This window comes from Triticum aestivum, chromosome 4A (assembly GCF_018294505.1).
Source record: "Triticum aestivum cultivar Chinese Spring chromosome 4A, IWGSC CS RefSeq v2.1, whole genome shotgun sequence".
Taxonomy (NCBI): domain Eukaryota; kingdom Viridiplantae; phylum Streptophyta; class Magnoliopsida; order Poales; family Poaceae; genus Triticum; species Triticum aestivum.
The window spans coordinates 546,494,527-546,513,173 of record NC_057803.1 but is presented as its reverse complement, the minus strand read 5'-3'; the positions used below and the strand labels follow the sequence as shown (position 1 = coordinate 546,513,173).

The window sequence follows — 18,647 nt, the reverse complement described above, 5'->3', positions numbered from 1 at the left end:
AAGGTCTACCAAGAATAATAGGGCAAGAAGGATTGCAATCTATATCAAGAACAATGAAATCTACGGGCACATAATTCCTATTTTCAACAATAAGAACATCATTAATCCTTCCCATAGGTTTCCTAATAGTGGAATCCGCAAGATGCAAGTGTAGAGAGCAATCATCAAAATTACGGAAATCTAGTAAATCACACAAAGTCTTGGGAATAATAGAGACACTCGCACCCAAATCACACAAAGCATAAAAATCATGATCTTTAATTTAATTTTAATAGTTTGTTCCCACTCATCATAGAGTTTTTTAGGGATAGAAACTTTCAACTCAAGTTTTTCTTCATAAGATTGCATCAAGGCATCAACAATATGTTCGGTGAAGGCTTTATTTTGACTATAAGCATGTGGAGAATTTAGCACGGATTGCAACAAGGAAATACAATCAATTAAAGAGCAACTTCCATAATTAAATTCCTTGAAATCCAATCTAGTGGGTTTAGCAGCATCTAGATTTTTATTTCTTTCAATCCCACTTTCATCAATTTCATCATTAAGATCTAAATACTCCAAATTTTTAGAACGCCTTCTAGGTAAAGGAAGATCATATTCAGTTTCATCAAGATTCATATTGCAAAATAAAGATTTAATAGGAGACACATCAATAACTTTTAGATCTTCATCTTGATTTTCATAGGTATTGGAAGAACACGCTTTAATAAAGGCATCTTTGGAAGCACGCATCCTAGCGGTTCTTTCCTTGCACTCATCAATGGAAATTCTCATGGCTTTGAGAGACTCATTGATATCATGCTTAGGAGGAATAGATCTAAGCTTTAAAGAATCAACCTCAAGAGAAATTCTATCAACGTTTCTAGCCAAATCATCAACTTTAAGCAATTTCTCCTCAAGCAAAGCATTAAAATTCTTTTGTGAATTCATAAACTCTTTAACACTATTCTCAAATTCAGAGGGCATCTTATTATAATTTCCATAAGAGTTGTTGTAGGAATTACCATAATTATTAGAAGGATTACTAGGATATGGCCTAGGATTAAAATTCCCTCTATAAGCGTTGTTACCAAAATTATTCCTACCAACAAAATTCACATCCATAGATTCATTGTTATTCTCAATCAAAGTAGACAAAGGCATATCATTAGGATCAGAAGAAACACTCTTAGTAGCAAATAATTTCATAAGTTCATCCATCTTTCCACTCAAACACATTAATTTCTTCTATCTCATGCACTTTTTTATTAGAAGATCTTTCAGTATGCCATTGAGAATAATTAACCATAATATTAGCTAGGAGTTTAGTAGCATCTCCTAAAGTGATTTCCATAAAAGTGCCTCCCGCAGCCGAATCTAAAAGATTTCTAGAAGCAAAATTCAATCCGGCATAATTTTTTTTGTATAATCATCCACAAATTCAAACCATGAGTAGGGCAATTATGTATCATTAATTTCATTCTCTCCCAAGCTTGTGCAACATGTTCATGATCAAGTTGTTTAAAGTTCATAATATCGTTTCTAAGAGAGATGATCTTAGCGGGAGGAAAATACTTAGAGATAAAAGCATCTTTGCACTTGTTCCATGAATCAATACTATTCTTAGGCAAAGACGAAAACCAAGCTTTAGCATGATCTCTACGCAAAAAAGGAAATAGCTTCAATTTAACTACATCATTATTGATATCTTTTTTCTTTTGCATATCACATAAATAAACGAAGCTATTCAGATGAGTAGCGGCATCTTCACTAGGAAGGCCGGCGAATTGAACTTTCATAACAAGATTCAACAAAGCACTAATTTCACAAGATTCAGCATCGATAAGAGGAGCAAACGGGGTGCTAAGGAAATCATTATTATTGGTATTGGTGAAGTCACACAATTTAGTAGTATCTAGAGCCATCGCGACAAACAAGCAATCTAACACACGAGCAAACAAAAAGGCAAATAGAGAGGGAGGATAGAGAGAGGCCGAATAAAACGGCAAGGGTGAATTGGGGGGAGAGGGAAACGAGAGGCAAATGGCAAATAATGTAATGCGAGAGATAGGGATTGTGATGGGTACTTGGTATGTTGACTTTTTGCGTAGACTCCCCGGCAATGGCGCCAGAATTCCTTCTTGCTACGTCTTGAGCTTGCATTGGTTTTCCCCGAAGAGGAAGGGATGATGCAGCAGAGTAGCGTAAGTATTTCCCTCAGTTTTTGAGAACCAAGGTATCAATCCAGTAGGAGCCCACGCTCAAGTCCCTCGTACCTGCACAAAGCGATAGCTACTCGCAACCAACGCGATTAGGGGTTGTCAATCCCTTCACGTTCACTTACGAGAGTGAGATCTGATAGATATAATATTTTTGGTATTTTTGGTATAAAGATGCAAAGTAAAAAGTAAAAGCAAAGTAAAAAGCAAAGCAAGATTAAAGTGATGGAGATTGATATGATGAGAATAGACCCGGGGGCCATAGGTTTCACTAGTGGCTTCTCTCAAGAGCATAAGTATTCTACGGTGGGTGAACAAATTACTGTTGAGCAATTGACAGAATTGAGCATAGTTATGAGAATATCTAGACATTATCATGTATATAGGCATCACGTCCGTGACAAGTAGATCGAAACGATTCTGCATCTACTACTATTACTCCACTCATGGACCGCTATCCAGCATGCATCTAGAGTATTAAGTTAAAAACAGAGTAACGCCTTAAGCAAGATGACATGATGTAGAGAGATAAATTCATGCAATATGAAATAAACCCCATCTTGTTATCCTCGATGGCAACGATACAATACGTGCCTTGCTGCCCCTTCTGTCACTGGTAAGGACACCGCAAGATCGAACCCAAAGCTAAGCACTTCTCCCATGGCAAGAACTACCAATCTAGTTGGCCAAACCAAACGGATAATTCAAGAGACTTGCAAAGATAACCAATCATACATAAAAGAATTCAGAGAAGATTCAAATATTATTCATAGATAGACTTGATCATAAACCCACAATTCATCGGTCTCAACAAACACACCGCAAAAAGAAGATTACATCGAATAGATCTCCACAAGAGAGGGGGAGAACTTTGTATTGAGATTCAAAGAGAGAGAAGAAGCCATCTAGCTACTAACTATAGACCCGAAGGTCTGAGGTAAACTACTCACACTTCATCGGAGGGGCTAGGATGATGTAGAAGCCCTCCGTGATGACGACCCTCTTCCGGCGGAGCTCCGGAACATGCCCCAAGATGGGATCTCGTGGATACAGAAAGTTGCGGCGGTGGAATTAGGTTTTTGGCTCCTGTTCTGGTCGTTAGGGGGTATGTGTGTATATATAGGAGGAAGAAGTACGCCGGAGGAGCAACGATGGGCCCACGAGGCAGGGGGCACGCCCTAGGGGGGGCCCACCCTCGTGACCGCCTCTTTTGTTCCTTGGAGCAGGGTCCAAGTCTCTTGGAGCAGGGTCCAAGTCTCTTGGATCACGTTCGGTGAGAAAATCACGTTCCCGAAGATTTTATTCCGTTTGGACTCCATTTGATATTCCGTTTATCTGAAACACTAAAATAGGCAAAAAAACAGCAATTCTGGGCTGGGCCTCCGGTTAATAGGTTAGTCCCAAAAATAATATAGAAGTGGAAAATAAAGCCCAATATAGTCCAAAACAGTAGATAATATAGAGCAATCAAAAATTATAGATACGTTGGAGACGTATCACACACCACTAGCCCCACCACACAGGACCTGCACTCTAGCAAAAGGTATACCGATTTCATTTTCCATAGCACCGGCTGTACCACAGAAAAATCCCACTCCAGCAAAAAGTATAGCAAGTCCACCGGCCGAAGACCTATCCCAACTGCAGAGACGGCCAATTCCTGCAGATTGGAACCCCATTCCATTTATTCCCAGTTTAAAAGACAATGCTTTCGGTGTTGTTAGGGACTACGTGCATATATTCCCATCATGGGAAGATTATTGTGAAGACAAACACCATTTTCACATCTTCCTGTCCAACTTACGTGTAAGTGCTATTATTCATGGCTATTATTTTCCTGTTTTCTGCTGATTGAACACATCAATGATTTACATTACATTGTTGTAACTAGGCGAGGGTCAATCTGGATAGTCATGACGAGCAAAGCTTGCTTGGGCTTTTCAAGGAAGCATTGCAGTAGTATCGGTGTTACCTGAGGAAATCACACTTTGATGGCAAGTCTATAAATGAATTTCTAGTGAAGTCTCCTGTGCTAAATTTAGAAGACATTGAATGGAAATTGTTATGCACCGGTCTCGTTCCCAGGATGAGGTACTATCTATGAAATCACATGACAATTTGAACTTCTACTTTTTCGCATGTGCCTTACGGATCTTTTTTGCAGGAAATCTGCTCGAAGAAGAATTCCTGTTTGACAAGAACGACATGATATCTCAAATATGCTGCCCGCTGCTTTGCTCTTGTTAGTACCTGTTGTCCTGTATCATTGTACTTGCATACATACCTGGTTCATTATATGACAGCAGTATGCATTATAGCTTGCTTATCAATTGTTCACTCCAAATTATCTGATCTGTATGAATGGTTACATTAGTGTAGAATATATCCAATGCCAATGTTTTTTTAGCTCTGCATTGTTCTTGTAAGTACATGTTGTCCTTTATCAGTGTACTTATAATGACAGGTAGTTGTTCATGTACCATCACTCTGCAGCATATTTTCCTTTGCCCTCCATTTTCTACACATCAAATCTATATTTACGCTTACCATAAGGTTGGTACTGAAGAAGTTTAGTTGTGCATTTCTCTTGGCTGTACCTTTTTCCTGTATCGCTGCACTTACATTTATAGCTACTTGGTTATGTAGCATCACTCTTCATCTTATCTTAAATATTCTCCATTTTTTCGTATATTATCACATCTATATTTACTCTTAACAAAATGTAGAATAAAGGCAATGCTTTTGAAGAAGATTCTGTGGTAAACTTCTTGAATTGCCCCCCCATCAGCATGGACAAGGCCTTTATAGAGCCTGTCTTCACCAATAATGTAAGTTTGTCCATCTCAAGCCTTCAAACTTTGTTGTATATATTTGGTTAGGCATGACTGCAACAGCTGTTTATTTTTGGTGTTTGCATCAAATTGCTTGTTTAAAGTTTATTATATGTAGTTCATAAACAAAAGTTTGTCCTTTCTCAATTTAAGTTTTCAGTTGTACAACCAAGTTCCTTCTTCATACCATGTAAATTAAACTATACAGAGCAAGTGATCTTCTTTTGCACTGCATGTATGCTTCTGTTCTTCATCTGTAATCTAGTGGTGTGGTGAACCTACCCACTACAGCACAATGTCATATTCTGCAATGTCTTAACTATGAAAAATGGCATATCATTCTGCTATTATTTAAGCCGTCTCTTTATTTGACAATCTGAAATGATATAAATTGACAGCACACTGATGATTGATACTTATGAGTTCTTGATCTGTAATCCAGTGGTGTCGTGAAGCTGCCAACTCCTTCACAATGTCATTTCCTGCCATGTCTTGACCTGAACAATACCATATTGTGTTAATGCAAATTTAAACTATGTCACTTTATTCGTCAGTAAGAAATGTGATGAATTGTCAGCACTGATACTTTTATGTGCAAAACCTATCATCTGTATGCTTGTTTATCTTTCAGAGTGAGGAAGATATAAGTGTTGAACAAGCGCAGTCTCATCATCTTGCTCAGCTGCTTGCGCTGCAGCTCACCAGCAGGGCTAACCTTTCTTGAACTCTATTGAAGTGCTGTCTGTTTTGTATATTATTTTGTTGGCGTGTTTATTTGCACTGGTGGCGATCTTGTGGGCCTTTAGCTGGGCCAGCCCATTATGGTCCGCGAAATCTTGTGGGCCTTTAGCTGCCAGCCCATTATGGTCCAAAAAATCTCGTGGGCCTTTAGCTGGGTCGGCCCATTATGGTCCCCAAAATCTTGTGGGCCTTTAGTTGGGCCGTCCCATTTAAACTTGTTGGGCCATGCCACATGTCGACGTATCCTAGGCGCCTTCTGTCCAGTGAGTGGATGACATCTGTCCCGACGATGAGCCGACACGTGTTTCCTCTAGTCAATGATGATTTTACACGTGGAAAATCCCCATTGGTCGGGGCTGTTAATGGGTTATCGGATCCAAAACCCGACCCGATAGCTTAACGGCGTTCCGTTACGGTGGATGCCACGTGTCGGTCACCCTTGACGAAAGCACTTCTGTGACCCGCGATTTATCGTCATGGAAGTGGACACTTCCGTGATGATAATTTTGGTAATGTCATGGAACACTTCTACGACAACAAAGGTATGACTATCTTGATTCTATCATAAATTTGTCATGGATGTACATGCATGACAAAAAAGTGACCTACTGTGACAAACACGTATCATCACGGAAGTGTATTTTTTTGTAGTGTACATAGTCCTATCAACATACAACTAACCCTATGGTGTGATCCACGCGCATGCTCATATGATGGGCACCAAAGGACAACAACATAACCACAAGCAAATTAAATCAATCATAGTAATTCATCAACTATCGATAGGACAACAAAAATCTACTCAGACATCATAGGATGGCAACACATCATTGGATAATAATATGAAGCATAAAGCACCATGTTCAAGTAGAGGGTACAGCGGGTTGCGGGAGACTGGACCACTGTAGATAGAGGGGGGAAGGTGATGGAGATGTTGGTGAAGATGGCGGAGGTGTTGGTGTAGATTGCGGTGATGATGATGGCCCCCGGCGATGTTCCATCGCCACCGGAAGCGAGGGGGAGAGAGCCCCCCTTCTTCTTATTCTTCCTTGAACTTATCCCTAGATGGGAGGAGGGTTTCCCCTCTGGTCCATGGCCTCCATGGAGGCAGAGGGGAGAGAGCCCCTCCGAGATTGGATCTGTCTCCCTGTCTCTCTCTGTTTCTGCATTCTCAGATTCTGCCCTTTCACCGTTTCTTATATTCCCGGAGATCCGTAACTCCGGTTGGGCTGAGATTTTAACACGATCTCTATCCGGATATTATCTTTCTAACGGCTAAATAAGGGCATCAACCGCCTTACGGGGTGGCCACAAGGGCCCAGGGCGCGCCCGCCCCCTGCCTCGTGCCCCGCTCGGGCATCGTCTCGCGTTGATTTTTCTTCCCAAAAATCACATATATTCCAAAAAATTCTTCGTCAGTTTTTATCCCGTTTAGACTCTGTTTGATATGAATTTTCTGCGAAACAAAGAAACATGCAACAAACAGGAACTGGCACTGGACACTGAATCAATATGGTAGTCCCAAAAATATTATAAAAAGTTGCCAAAAGTATATGAAAGTTGTAGAATATTTGCATGGAACAATCAAAAATTATAGATACGGCGGAGACGTATCAGTTCCATATCCATAACTAAAGATATAGAACAGCTTAGAACAGCAAATAAAAATTACTTAGTGATAAAGCAAACAAGCACACACGAGAATATTCACCCCACACTATAACTCCCCGGCAACGGCGCCAGAAAAAGCTCTTGATAACCCACAAGTATAGGGGATCAATTGTAGCCTCTTTCGATAAGTAAGAGTGTCGAACCCAACGATGAGCTAAAGGTAGGACAAATATTCCCTCAAGTTCTATCGACCACCGATACAACTCTACGTACGCTTAACGTTCGCTTTACCTAGAACAAGTATGAAACTAGAAGTACTTTGTAGGTGTTGTTGAATAGGTTTGCAAGATAATAAAGAGTGCGTAAATAAAAAGTAGGGGCTGTTTAGATGAAGACACAACTAAGTTAGTTTTACTAGAGAGCTTGTTGTCACACAAGAAAGTTATTTGTCCCTAGGCAATCGATAACTAGACCGGTAATCATTATTGCAATTTTATTTGAGGGAGAGGCATAAGATAACATACTTTATATTCTTGGATCATATGCACTTATGATTGGAACTCTAGCAAGCATCCGCAACTACAAAAGATTATTAAGGTAAAACCGAACCATAGCATTATAAGGCATCAAGTCCTCTTTATTCCCATACGCAAACAACCTACTTACTCGGGTCTGTATTTCTATCACTCACGCCACCCACCATAAGCAAATCATGAACATATTGCAAACCCTTCAGCGGGGATCCCTCACGCTTGCGCAACACGGAGAGCACCATAGGACAGCACCAATAATAAAACATGCAACTCAAACAAATCACGATCATCAATTAACCCATAGGACAAAACGGATCTACTCAAACATCATAGGATAGCCATACATCATTGGAAAATAATATATAGCGTTGAGCACCATGTTTAAGTAGAGATTGCAGCGGATAAAATAGGTGTTACACTGCTGCATAGAGGGGGGAAGAGTTGGTGATGATGGCGGTGAAGTTGTTGGTGTAGATTGCAGTGATGATGATGGCCCCGATGGCGTTCTGGTGCCACCGGAAGAGAGGGGGAGAGAGCCCCCTTCTTCTTCTTCCTTGACCTTCTCCCTAGATGGGAGAAGGGTTTCCCCTCTGGTCCATGGCCTCCATGGCATGGGAGGGGCGAGAGCCCCTCTGAGATCGGATCTATCTCTCTCTGTTTCTGCGTTCCAAATTCTGCCCCTTCACCGTTTCTTAAATTCCCGGAGACCCGTAACTCGGATTGGGCTGAATTTTGGACACGATCTCTATCCGCATATCAGCTTTCTTGAGGCGAAAGAAGGGCATCAACCGCCTTACAGGGTGGCCACGAGGGCCCAGGGCGCGCCTGACCCCCTGGGGCGCGCCCCCTGCCTCATGGCCCTCTCGGGCATCGTCTCGCGTTGATTTTTCTTCCCAAAAATCACATATAATCCAAAAAAATCTCCATCAGTTTTTATCCCGTTTGGACTCCGTTTGATATGGATTTACTGTGAAACAAAAAACATTCAACAAACAGGAACTGGCACTGGGCACTGGATCAATATGTTAGTCCCAAAAATAGTATAAAAAGTTGTCAAAAGTAGATGAAAGTTGTATAATATTAGCATGGAACAATCAAAAATTATAGATACGACGAAGACGTATCACGCAGCTCCAGGAGCACGCCAGAGTCGAAGCTGGGCCGGGGTGGATACCGGCCAACGAACAACGCCTGCAGGGGGTGGGTGCGAACCTGCAAAGATACCAACAAGCCTGAGGAGTTGGAAGAAGACACAACTCCAAACGGGAAGCGCGAGATCTGGAGCCGCTCCAGACAGCCATGGACACAAACATAGGAGTAGGTCCGTGACCACCAGTGCCGGAGCCGCATCTGCAGGGAGGAGGGCGAAGGGAGCGCAAGCGTGCCATGCCTCCAGCCAGCGCATTGCAAGGGCAGACGCCGCCAGGCAACCGCCGAAAATACAACATGGAGACGCCACCTTGGAGCCGTGCTGCAAGCCGCGGAAGGAAGAATGCCACCGCGGCACCCCAAGGCCAAATCGACCCGGCCAAGAAGCCCCGACACCATCCTCCTGGATTCCGGCGCCGACAACAGCAGAGGTGCTAGCGGCCGCCCAGATCTGACACAGGAGAAGGTAGGCGGGGCGAGGACGCATCGGAGAGCGGGCGGGGCAGCCGGAGCCCGGAGGAAGGGGGCGGGTGAGGTCCGGGAAGGAGAGGTCGGCGGCAGCACACCGGCGCCATGCGCGAAGGGATCCGACGTCGGAGAAGGGGGCGGTGGCCAGGAGTCGGGCAAGCCGAGGTGCCCCACCGCCACCATCCTGGGAACCGGCGCGGCTTCGCCGGCCACTCCTCTGGTGGCGGCGAGGATGAGGGGCGGGAGGGAGGGGTGCGGAGACGCGGCCTTGGGCCCCCCTGCCGTTGCCGCTAGGGGAGGCGACGCGGGGGTCGCGAGATTGGTTGGCTGTAATCTCATGGGCCTAAACCCTGAGACTACCTAGAAAGTCCTAAGAAGTAGGTCCAACGCTTGCATCAAGCTTTAGTGACAAACAAAAACAATGTTTCAGCCACTTGACATAAGCTTAATTCCGGAATGTGCTCTGATTCACAAATGAAAAAAGTGAATGCACACCATTCAGAGACATGGCCAGTGCTTAGGAGGAGACTTGAAGCACATCCTCCAAGTCATGAAAAAGACTATGATCCATATTATAGTTATGTGACATCTCCTCTCTCCATTGTTCTTTAATACAAAGGTAACATAGCTGCCCCTACACCATTGTTATCGATCAGATGTAATTCTTGGTGTGCTTGTTGTGATGTGATGAATTGCCACTTTGTGATCAGATTATACACGAAATTCTATTTGGGTTCTTTGAATTTTTTTGTTGTATGATTTTTATATACCTATATGCTTTCTCATCTATTAGTCTTGCATGTGCCATATTTAGATGAATTATCTCCAAGAGAAAGTTGAGTCTGTTGGTTGGTTTTGTACACATATATACTCTCTCATCGGTCAGTCGACATATGGCATACTTCGCACGCTTCATTTACTTTGGAGGTTACCAAGGCAATGCACAAACACCAAGTCGTCATAATGCGACCTTCATATTTTCCATGTGAGTAGGATCCCTAGTCATTGGATCATCGGTTCTTCTCCAATAATCCAAATTCAGAAGAACACACTTGACAGAAGCATTGGTTTCATTCATATAGATAATGACAGAAAATTAGCCGCACTAGAACTTACATTCATAGAACATCTAATACTCCCTCCGTTCACTTTTATAAGTCGTTTCAGACAACTAAAATTGACCTATTTTGCATGTTGTCTGAAATACCAACAAGGACTTATAAAAGTGAACAGAGGGAGTAATTAATTAGAACTAAGTAGCCTAACTACTTGCGGCCATGACTAAATTTCCCAGTGGTGGCGGGGTAGGGGTCAAGTGGGAATGTGGTAATGCGATCCTCGACGACCTCATCCCAGGTCGGCTATGCGTCGGCGGCGGTAGCATTGTGGGTCCCGATGCCTTGAAAAAGGGCATCAACTTGATTATACTACGCCAGCCTTGGGTCGACAATTGCGGCGGTGTCAGGAGCAACAATGTGGTCCCAAATCCGTTGCCCCCTTTTTGCGTCGTGATTCGCGTGCTCGTGAAGGGCCACTTCCATCAACTCCCAATAGGGGTCCAGTGGATTCGTTTTCTTCTCTTCCTCCTCATCCCCGAAACTAAAGATAAGAGGGAGCTCCTTTCGCTGCGTCATTGGCGAGGAAGTGGTGGATTATAGGCGGGCGAGAGGGGATTGGGAGGCATCGAAGAGTCAAAAGGATAAGCGAGAGAGGGGAGGGTTCCTGCCTTTTATAAGCCGCCTTGGGACCATTAGGAGGGCCGTTGGAAAGGTGGGAGGCGGCCATCAAGGGGTGCACTTCCCAGTGAAAACACGGTCGAGTTGCTCACACGCCTCCTCCTGGCCTGCCCACAGGCAAGCCAGAAGATGATGTCGCTTGGCGACCATCAAATGAGCCTCCACGGGAAATCAGCAGAGCGGCATGCTATTTAAAGTTGTGCGGTTAACAATCACATATCTCCGATTGCCAGGTGGGAGGCCGTGCTGCTTCAAACCCTGCTTGTGGCCCGAGGGGGCTGTTTGGATTGTGACTATGTTTGCCATATATTGCCACATTATTTTTGCCACACTTGCCACACTTGCTTAACTTAAGTTGCTCAAATTGTTAGCCACACTTTGGCTTGCCTAAGGAAATATTATCACACTTTTTGTGTCTATGACACGTAGGGTTCTCTTTTCATAAAACAATTCTTGCCTTAGGTGTGGTTAGAACCAAACACCCACCTAACTTGGTCAAACAGAAAACTTGTTGCCTTGGCTGACAATTGGGTTTGGAACTAGCTCACATAGTTGCCCTACATGATTATGATCACATAGTAGCCCTACATGATTATGATCGACCTGATGTAATTTTTGGTGTGCTTATTGTGATGTGATAATTTGTCACTTTATGATCATATTATAAATGAATTTCTACTTGGTTTATTTGAACTTCTTCGCCTCATGATTTATATACCTATATGCTCTCCGATTTATTAGTCTTGCACGTGCCATGTTTAGACGAATGATCTCCAAGGTGAAGTTGTGTCTGTTGGTTGGTTTTACATACATATACACAATATACTCTCTGATCTATTAGTCGCCATATGGCATATCTCGTGCGCTCCTTATGCTTTTGAAGGCCACCAAGGCAATGCGCAAACATGGAGTCATCATGATGCAACCTTCATATTTTCCCGGCAAGTAGGACCACCCAATCATTAGATCATCGGTTCTTCCCCAATAATTCAGGGAAAATATGATCATCGCTTCATCGGCTCCCCGGTAATTTTCCACCCATAGTTTGTAGCATCTCTCCTTTGTTTACCATTTTATTTCTAACTTATCCTTCGTTCACCATGTTCACCTCAAGCATCTTCTTCTTCAGCACCGTCAGAAAATACCCATCACGGGTGCAAGAGTTTACTAAATCATTCGTTTCTGCCGGCAGTCCCGGCTGCGTCGGTGCACCCCCTCGTTGACCCACCCATTCTTTCTCATCTTTTTTATTTGTTTCTCGACATAAAAAAACGATTCTTCCGTTCTTGTATGGCATGATAAATAAAAATTGATTCTTTTCTTTATTGATGCGGGAGCGTGTGAGAGGACGAGGAAGCACCGGCGGCAGTCGGCGACGGGAAGAGAAGTGGACCGTGGAACACGCCGGCCACGTGCACCCCCAGCTCCCTTCGCGAACCGCGTAATGGAGAGGTTAGTAGAATAAAAATCAAATCTTTGCAAGCAGGGAGAAAGCGGCCGTCGGTTGATTAAGGGGCAGGAGAGAGCAGAGCGGGGCAGAGGAGGCTTTGCTTTTGCTTGGTTCCTCTTCCTCCTCCTCCTCCCCCGTCGACAAGCAAAGGCCACCCACCCCAGCTACCCACCCGACGCTGCCCGCGCAACCTCCCGTCCCTCCCCCGCATTCCCCTCCTGGGAACGAATCCTCTAACATCATGAAGAGATGTCACGAAGCTATAGTGCAATCCCAGTGCAAAACGAAGAAGGGATGTCACGGACACTACAGCAAAGACAATATGCGCAATTACTGCGTGTCGGTAGAAGTAGCCGGGACGACCGGCCGCGGGGCATTGGCTTGGATAACCGGTCGAGGGCCATTGGACAGATGCACCGGCGGCCTCGGCGGAGCGGCTCCATGCCCCACTGCCGCAGCGGTCGGTGGCCTCAGTGGAGCAGCGCCACGGCCCACCGCCATAGGTCCCGGCGGAGCCGGCGGCGGCGGCCGAAGTCCAGCAGTGCCACGATCCGCAGCCGTAGACGCTTCGGACGCCAGCGCTGGTTTTGGGCCGGGTGGGATGCCACTCCCTGCAGCAGCCGCTGGTCGCACTCCCGGCGGCACGCCGCGCCCTGCCGGCAAGACCGGCCTCTGCCCTAGCGCACCGCCGCCTCGTCCAGCCGGCGTCGCTCCGCCCCCCAAGGTTCTTTGGATCAGCAGAAGGAGCACTTCCCCGCCCAGCCATGGCGAGGGGAGGGATACGGGTTGCGCGGCCAGGACCACAGCGAGGAAAACCCGGCAGAACGGAGCGCTTGGCAACCCTAGGCGGCTGAAGGACAGATCGGACACGACGATCTTCAACCCTGCATGGCTCGATAAGCAGGGGAGGCGCGTCCAGGCTCTCCTGGGCCACATACCCAGTCGAAGCCGGTCCACCAGGCCCTTCGTCAACACCCCCATGTTGGGCCTCATACCCATGCACAGGCTTGCAGCCGGCCCACTCCTCGACAGTCCCTTCGCGGTCCAAGATGAAATTCAAACAAGCAGCCCTAGCCACCCGAATCTCAGCCGCCACCCTGATCTCCGGCACCAGGGGCACTGGCTCCGGTCTCCCTCTTCTCTTATTCTTCTTACGGACAACCCGAGTCCAAGCGTCTTGCAGGAAAAAATCTGACAAAGTTATGGGTTTGATGCATACCTTAGGTAGGATGGGACTCTGCTAGGGCTGATTTTTTTATGGTCCGTGTTTCATCATCATCATGGAATTTGGTTGAACACGACGACTGTCCCGAAGTTGCTCCAAGTAATTTTCCGCCCATAGTTTGTAGCTCAAACCAGGTCGCTCTTGAGGAGTGAGAAAACCTAACAGGCCTCGCGAGTCGCTCGGCGACTCACGAGGCGTCCAGCGCCGCCACCCAAAAAGCCTCTCCACCGTTCCCTCCTCGCCGCAGCCGCCAGCCGGCTTGCCGGTCGACGGTGGCGGGCTGCTAGGCCTCTTCCGTCTCCACCCATGTCCTGTCCCTTCTTCCCATGACCCTCGATCTTGGAGCTTGGCAGCGCTGCGCTCTAGCCATGCGCTCGTCCTTCCCGGAGATGCAGCATGCTATGAGAGCTGGTGTACGGCGGTTCGTCGCCACGGAGGTCAGCTACGCGCTCGTGTTCGGCGGCTGCGTACGTCTCGTCCCGCCCGACGACGCGCGTATGGCGTCCTGTGTGCGCCGTCCCGAATCTACCACGGCCTGAGGCGGGCCTGCTCCTACCGGCTCGATTAACGACCTGGCAGGAGACTCTCGGCGTATGTATTGTTGCGGCGGCTGTGGTGGTGCACGGGCAATCTGATCTGGCCTGTTTGATACCGCTGTGGACGGCCATGATGCCAGCACGGATCAGGACAAATATGATGCTTGATGGCAGCTCTTCAGACTTTCAGTGGTTGTCGATACGGCGGTGGTTGGCTGAGTGCAGCTCTGATCCGCTTGACGGCCTTCGGAAGGCATGCCACCGTTGGTAGATGGTTGGGCGGCTACAGACGGCGATTTGACGCAGAGGGTATGGTTGCGCAGCGGCGTGGTGGATTCTAGTCGAGTGCATGTAGCTGCTGGGATCGTGAAAAGTGGCGGGGATGACACATGATTGACTTCGATCTGGTGGTGCTTCTAGTATCCGGTCTCGAGCTCCGGGATGAAAATCCAAGGTCTAACCCATGTTGGTTTTACCTGGCAATGGCGATGTTTTTGCATCGTTACCTTGTTGAAGGCATTGCATGGATATGCTCGGACTTGCTTCTTCAGGATGAAAACCTAGATTCTGATCATTGGTGGTCGGATCCGGTGACGGCAGTGTTTGAGCATCGTTGCCTTGTTGAAGGCGTTGTTGTTGAAGAACTTTTTCGTTGTCCTTGTGGTGTCAAGAGATGATTGGTGCGGATATGGTCGTCGATGTAGTTTGTCGGTCGCTGTTTTGATCATAGGGATTTTTTTTACTCGCTTAGGCATAGCTTTGGTCTTGTATGACTTTGCTTTTTGCCAGCGTTTTTTTTAGCGTGAGTGCGTTGGTGTTGGCTATGTGCATCCTAGCTATGCAGAGGCTGGGTTTGTGCTCTTTGTGTCTGTATCTTCTTAATGTTTCATTTTGAGTCAATAAAATCCATCATTTTTCGAAAAATCTGCAACCTATCCTTTGTTCACCATGTACGCCCATTGGTGGATCGCAGCGCCGCCCGCTCTTGTTTATCTTATTACACGCTGCAAGTAGTGCCAACCATCTGTTCCGTGGCGCCTCCGGTAGCCCATGTGCGCCCTGTTGTCCCTTCAACGGTCAAGGAAAAGGGGATCTGATGGCGCCCATGGAGAGGATGGAACCTAGACAGCAGCAACACTACTAGCAGTCATTTTGCCCTTTGCAGTCCCTGCCATCCTCCTCTCGCCTGCAGGCCGGCTCCTACTTCCAAGGTGAGCTCTCTCTCTGCCGCCTCTATCTATGTATGTACTGGTTGATTGATGGATGTGGATCTCCGCACCGCGGCAGCAACTTTCTCTGGTTTATTCGACCCTTTTCCATACCCCCATTGCTGTCAGCTCAAGGTAGTATATCTGCCACACATTCCCGTTGTGTAACTGTGGGAAAGGTGTCACTTTTGGATACGGAGTACTTCAGTTTGTGGCAACGCCATTGCTTTCCGTGGAATGAGCTTCAGGTGAACTCAAAAGGGCATCGATCGTTGCATCTCTTAGAATAGAGCATGGGGAGTGCTTATCTTTTTCCTTGGGTGTCCGTGCTCGTCATGGACATGGAGCGAATTCCGGAAATAATCTAGTTTATCATCTGCTTGTGTCGTACTTCCTCCGTTCCGAAATACTTATGAAAAAATGTATAAAAATAGATGTATCTAAAACTAAAATACGTCTAGATACGTCTATTCCTCCGACAAATATTTCCGGACGGAGTACTTACTCAAATGCCGGAGTACAAACATCCCGGATGAATGGCGATCCGGCCGGCCACCTGCATATTATTGTGCAGCCAGAGTGTTTCGTTTTTCATCACCAATGACAAGGTTCCGGACATTTTTGTGCAGCTAGATCTGTCTGATTCGGCGGTTCTCCGGCGGGGAATCTGCGGCAAGAACAGAGCGTTGAACCGCGGTTGTGAACTCTGATCGCGCGCGGTTGCTGGGACGATGCAAGCGGCGGCGCGGCAGGTGGAGGACAAGGAGTGCTACAGCTACACCACCAATGGCGCGGCCAACGGGCGGGCGCACCGCAAGAACCCGGCCGCGTCCTCCAGGCTCAAGCCGATGCCGTCCAAGTGGGACGACGCGCAGAAGTGGCTCGTGGGCATGTCCAACAGCGGCGGCGGCGGCGACGGGCTGCACGGCGGCAAGGCCGCCAAGCCCCGCAACTCCAACGCCGACGACCGGCGCCTCCTCAGCTCGTCCTCGCAGAACGGCCGCATCTCCTGCAGCAGCGTGGACGGCGGGGTCGAGTACAACATGGTGGCGGCGCCCCCGACGCCGCCGCAGCTGGGCGAGGACGACGTCGGGGAGACCAAGAACATGGACTGCAGCATGGTGCGGCCGCACTGCCACGGTTCGCCCGTGTCGGTGTGCCTGCGGGACATGGGCACCGAGATGACGCCCATCGCCAGCAAGGAGCCGTCCAGGGCCGCCACGCCGCTGCGCTCCACCACGCCCGTCGCGCGGAGCCCGATACCGTCCCGGTCGTCCACGCCGGGGCGGCGGCGGCAGGACGCGCCGCCCGCGGCCGCTCTTGGCTCCGACGTGGCCAGGGCCGCGGAGCAGGCCGCGGTAAGCAACAACGCCGTCAGCGGCGGCGAGGCGGACATGGACAGCGACGGCGGCGCTCCCAGAGCCAACACGCTCGAGTCCCGCGCGGCGGCCTGGGACGAGGCCGAGCGGGCCAAGTTCATGGCGAGGTGCGCACGAAACGCAACCCATAGAAAATCGCCAGCGTCGCGCGCAGATCTGCTCGCCAGCTCCCTTAATCCGTTCATCGATCGTGACATTTTCCCCGGCTCGTGTGGATGGATGCAGATACAAGCGCGAGGAGGTGAAGATCCAGGCCTGGGAGAACCACGAGAGGCGAAAAGCCGAGCTGGAGATGAAGAAAATAGAGGTAACCACATTTCTGAAGATTCCATCCTTTGGCGCTAGACCGAATCTCATGCCATGATTGTGCAAAGGCGCGTACAGAAAGGTGGCGAGGATGGCATCAGTTTTCGTGCTCCGTCCATCCATTCATTCTCACACAGGAGTTTGCAGTGGTCCATCCAATTAGTAGTAGAATTCATTCGCTGCACGTCTGCGCCTGCATAAGCCTACAGCGAAACAGACAAGCGGCGCTGCGGATCTTGAATGATCCATCACCCCATCTTTTCCGAACGAGCGATCTTGAATGGCACCACAGACACTGACTGGCCCAATTGAATTCACCGTACCAGTGGCGCAGTAGATCGCCATTACCATCACACGACACTGCTCGACCATCGCCGCAGTGGATCTGCGGCCGCTTGATGCGCCACATGAGCACTGTCGGGCGCTTATTAATTTATTTACTGCGCGCGCTGATGTCTTCACGCATGCCTGCGGTCGAAAATTGATGATTGAACTGAACCCGCAGATGAAGGCGGAGCAGATGAAGGCGCGGGCGCAGGAGAAGCTGGCGAGCAAGCTGGCGACGGCGCGGCGCGTGGCGGAGGAGAAGCGGGCGGTGGCGGAGGCGACGCTGAACGAGGGCGCGGCGAGGACGTCGGAGAAGGCGGACTACATCCGGAGGACCGGCCACCTGCCCTCCTCCTTCTTCTCCTTCAGAATCCCCTCCCTCTGCGGCTAGGCTCAACTGCCTCCCTACACAGGACAGATTCATAGGGATCACCGTATATGCACCTTGCCGGAGTGGAGTTCTTGCCATGTGTAGCCACCTCCACTGCCCCACTGCTTCATTTTGTGTCCATTCTCCACTGTAGGGGTTGATTGCTCGGTTGATTGCCAAGGGAAAGAAAATGTAGGGGTGAATGCACTTTTATATGATCCACATAGCCTGCTTCTCGATTCTCAACGAAGGTAGATAAAAGTTGTGCGCCTCTGCTACAATCAGCCAGTCATACATGTGCCTTGTTTGTCTGCTAGAATCATCTGAGATTGTTTTTTCTTTCTTTAACATATGTATGGACACAAGCACTCATATATACGCGCATATACTCGCCCGTATGAATGCACACACGCATGCCCTACACCTATGAGCATTTTCGAGAGACCGAGTCGGCATATCATTTTGAGATTTTACGAAATCACCGTACACGCCTCATAATCGACGGAAACGTCTCCTCCCATACAACGCGCTTCGTCGAAAATTCTGAAATAAATCCAGAATAATTGCGAGCAACAG

General features: G+C 47.7%; 1 protein-coding gene across 2 annotated transcripts; it reads left to right on the top strand.

Annotated features, from left to right (window-relative positions):
• The first annotated feature begins 15,475 nt into the window (after positions 1–15,475).
• LOC123086866 (uncharacterized) lies at positions 15,476–18,332 on the top strand. 2 transcript variants are annotated; one of them, XM_044508689.1, is made up of 4 exons: positions 15,476–15,692; positions 16,323–17,175; positions 17,294–17,375; positions 17,880–18,332. In XM_044508689.1, the coding sequence occupies exons 2-4, from the start codon at positions 16,421–16,423 to the stop codon at positions 18,090–18,092; spliced, it is 1,050 nt and encodes a 349-aa protein (XP_044364624.1). In that variant the 5' UTR covers positions 15,476–15,692; positions 16,323–16,420; the 3' UTR covers positions 18,093–18,332. The 2 variants fall into 2 exon arrangements, with proteins under 2 accessions (XP_044364624.1, XP_044364623.1); XM_044508688.1 differs by having other exon boundaries at positions 15,477–15,692; positions 16,319–17,175.
• The last annotated feature ends 315 nt before the right edge of the window (positions 18,333–18,647 follow it).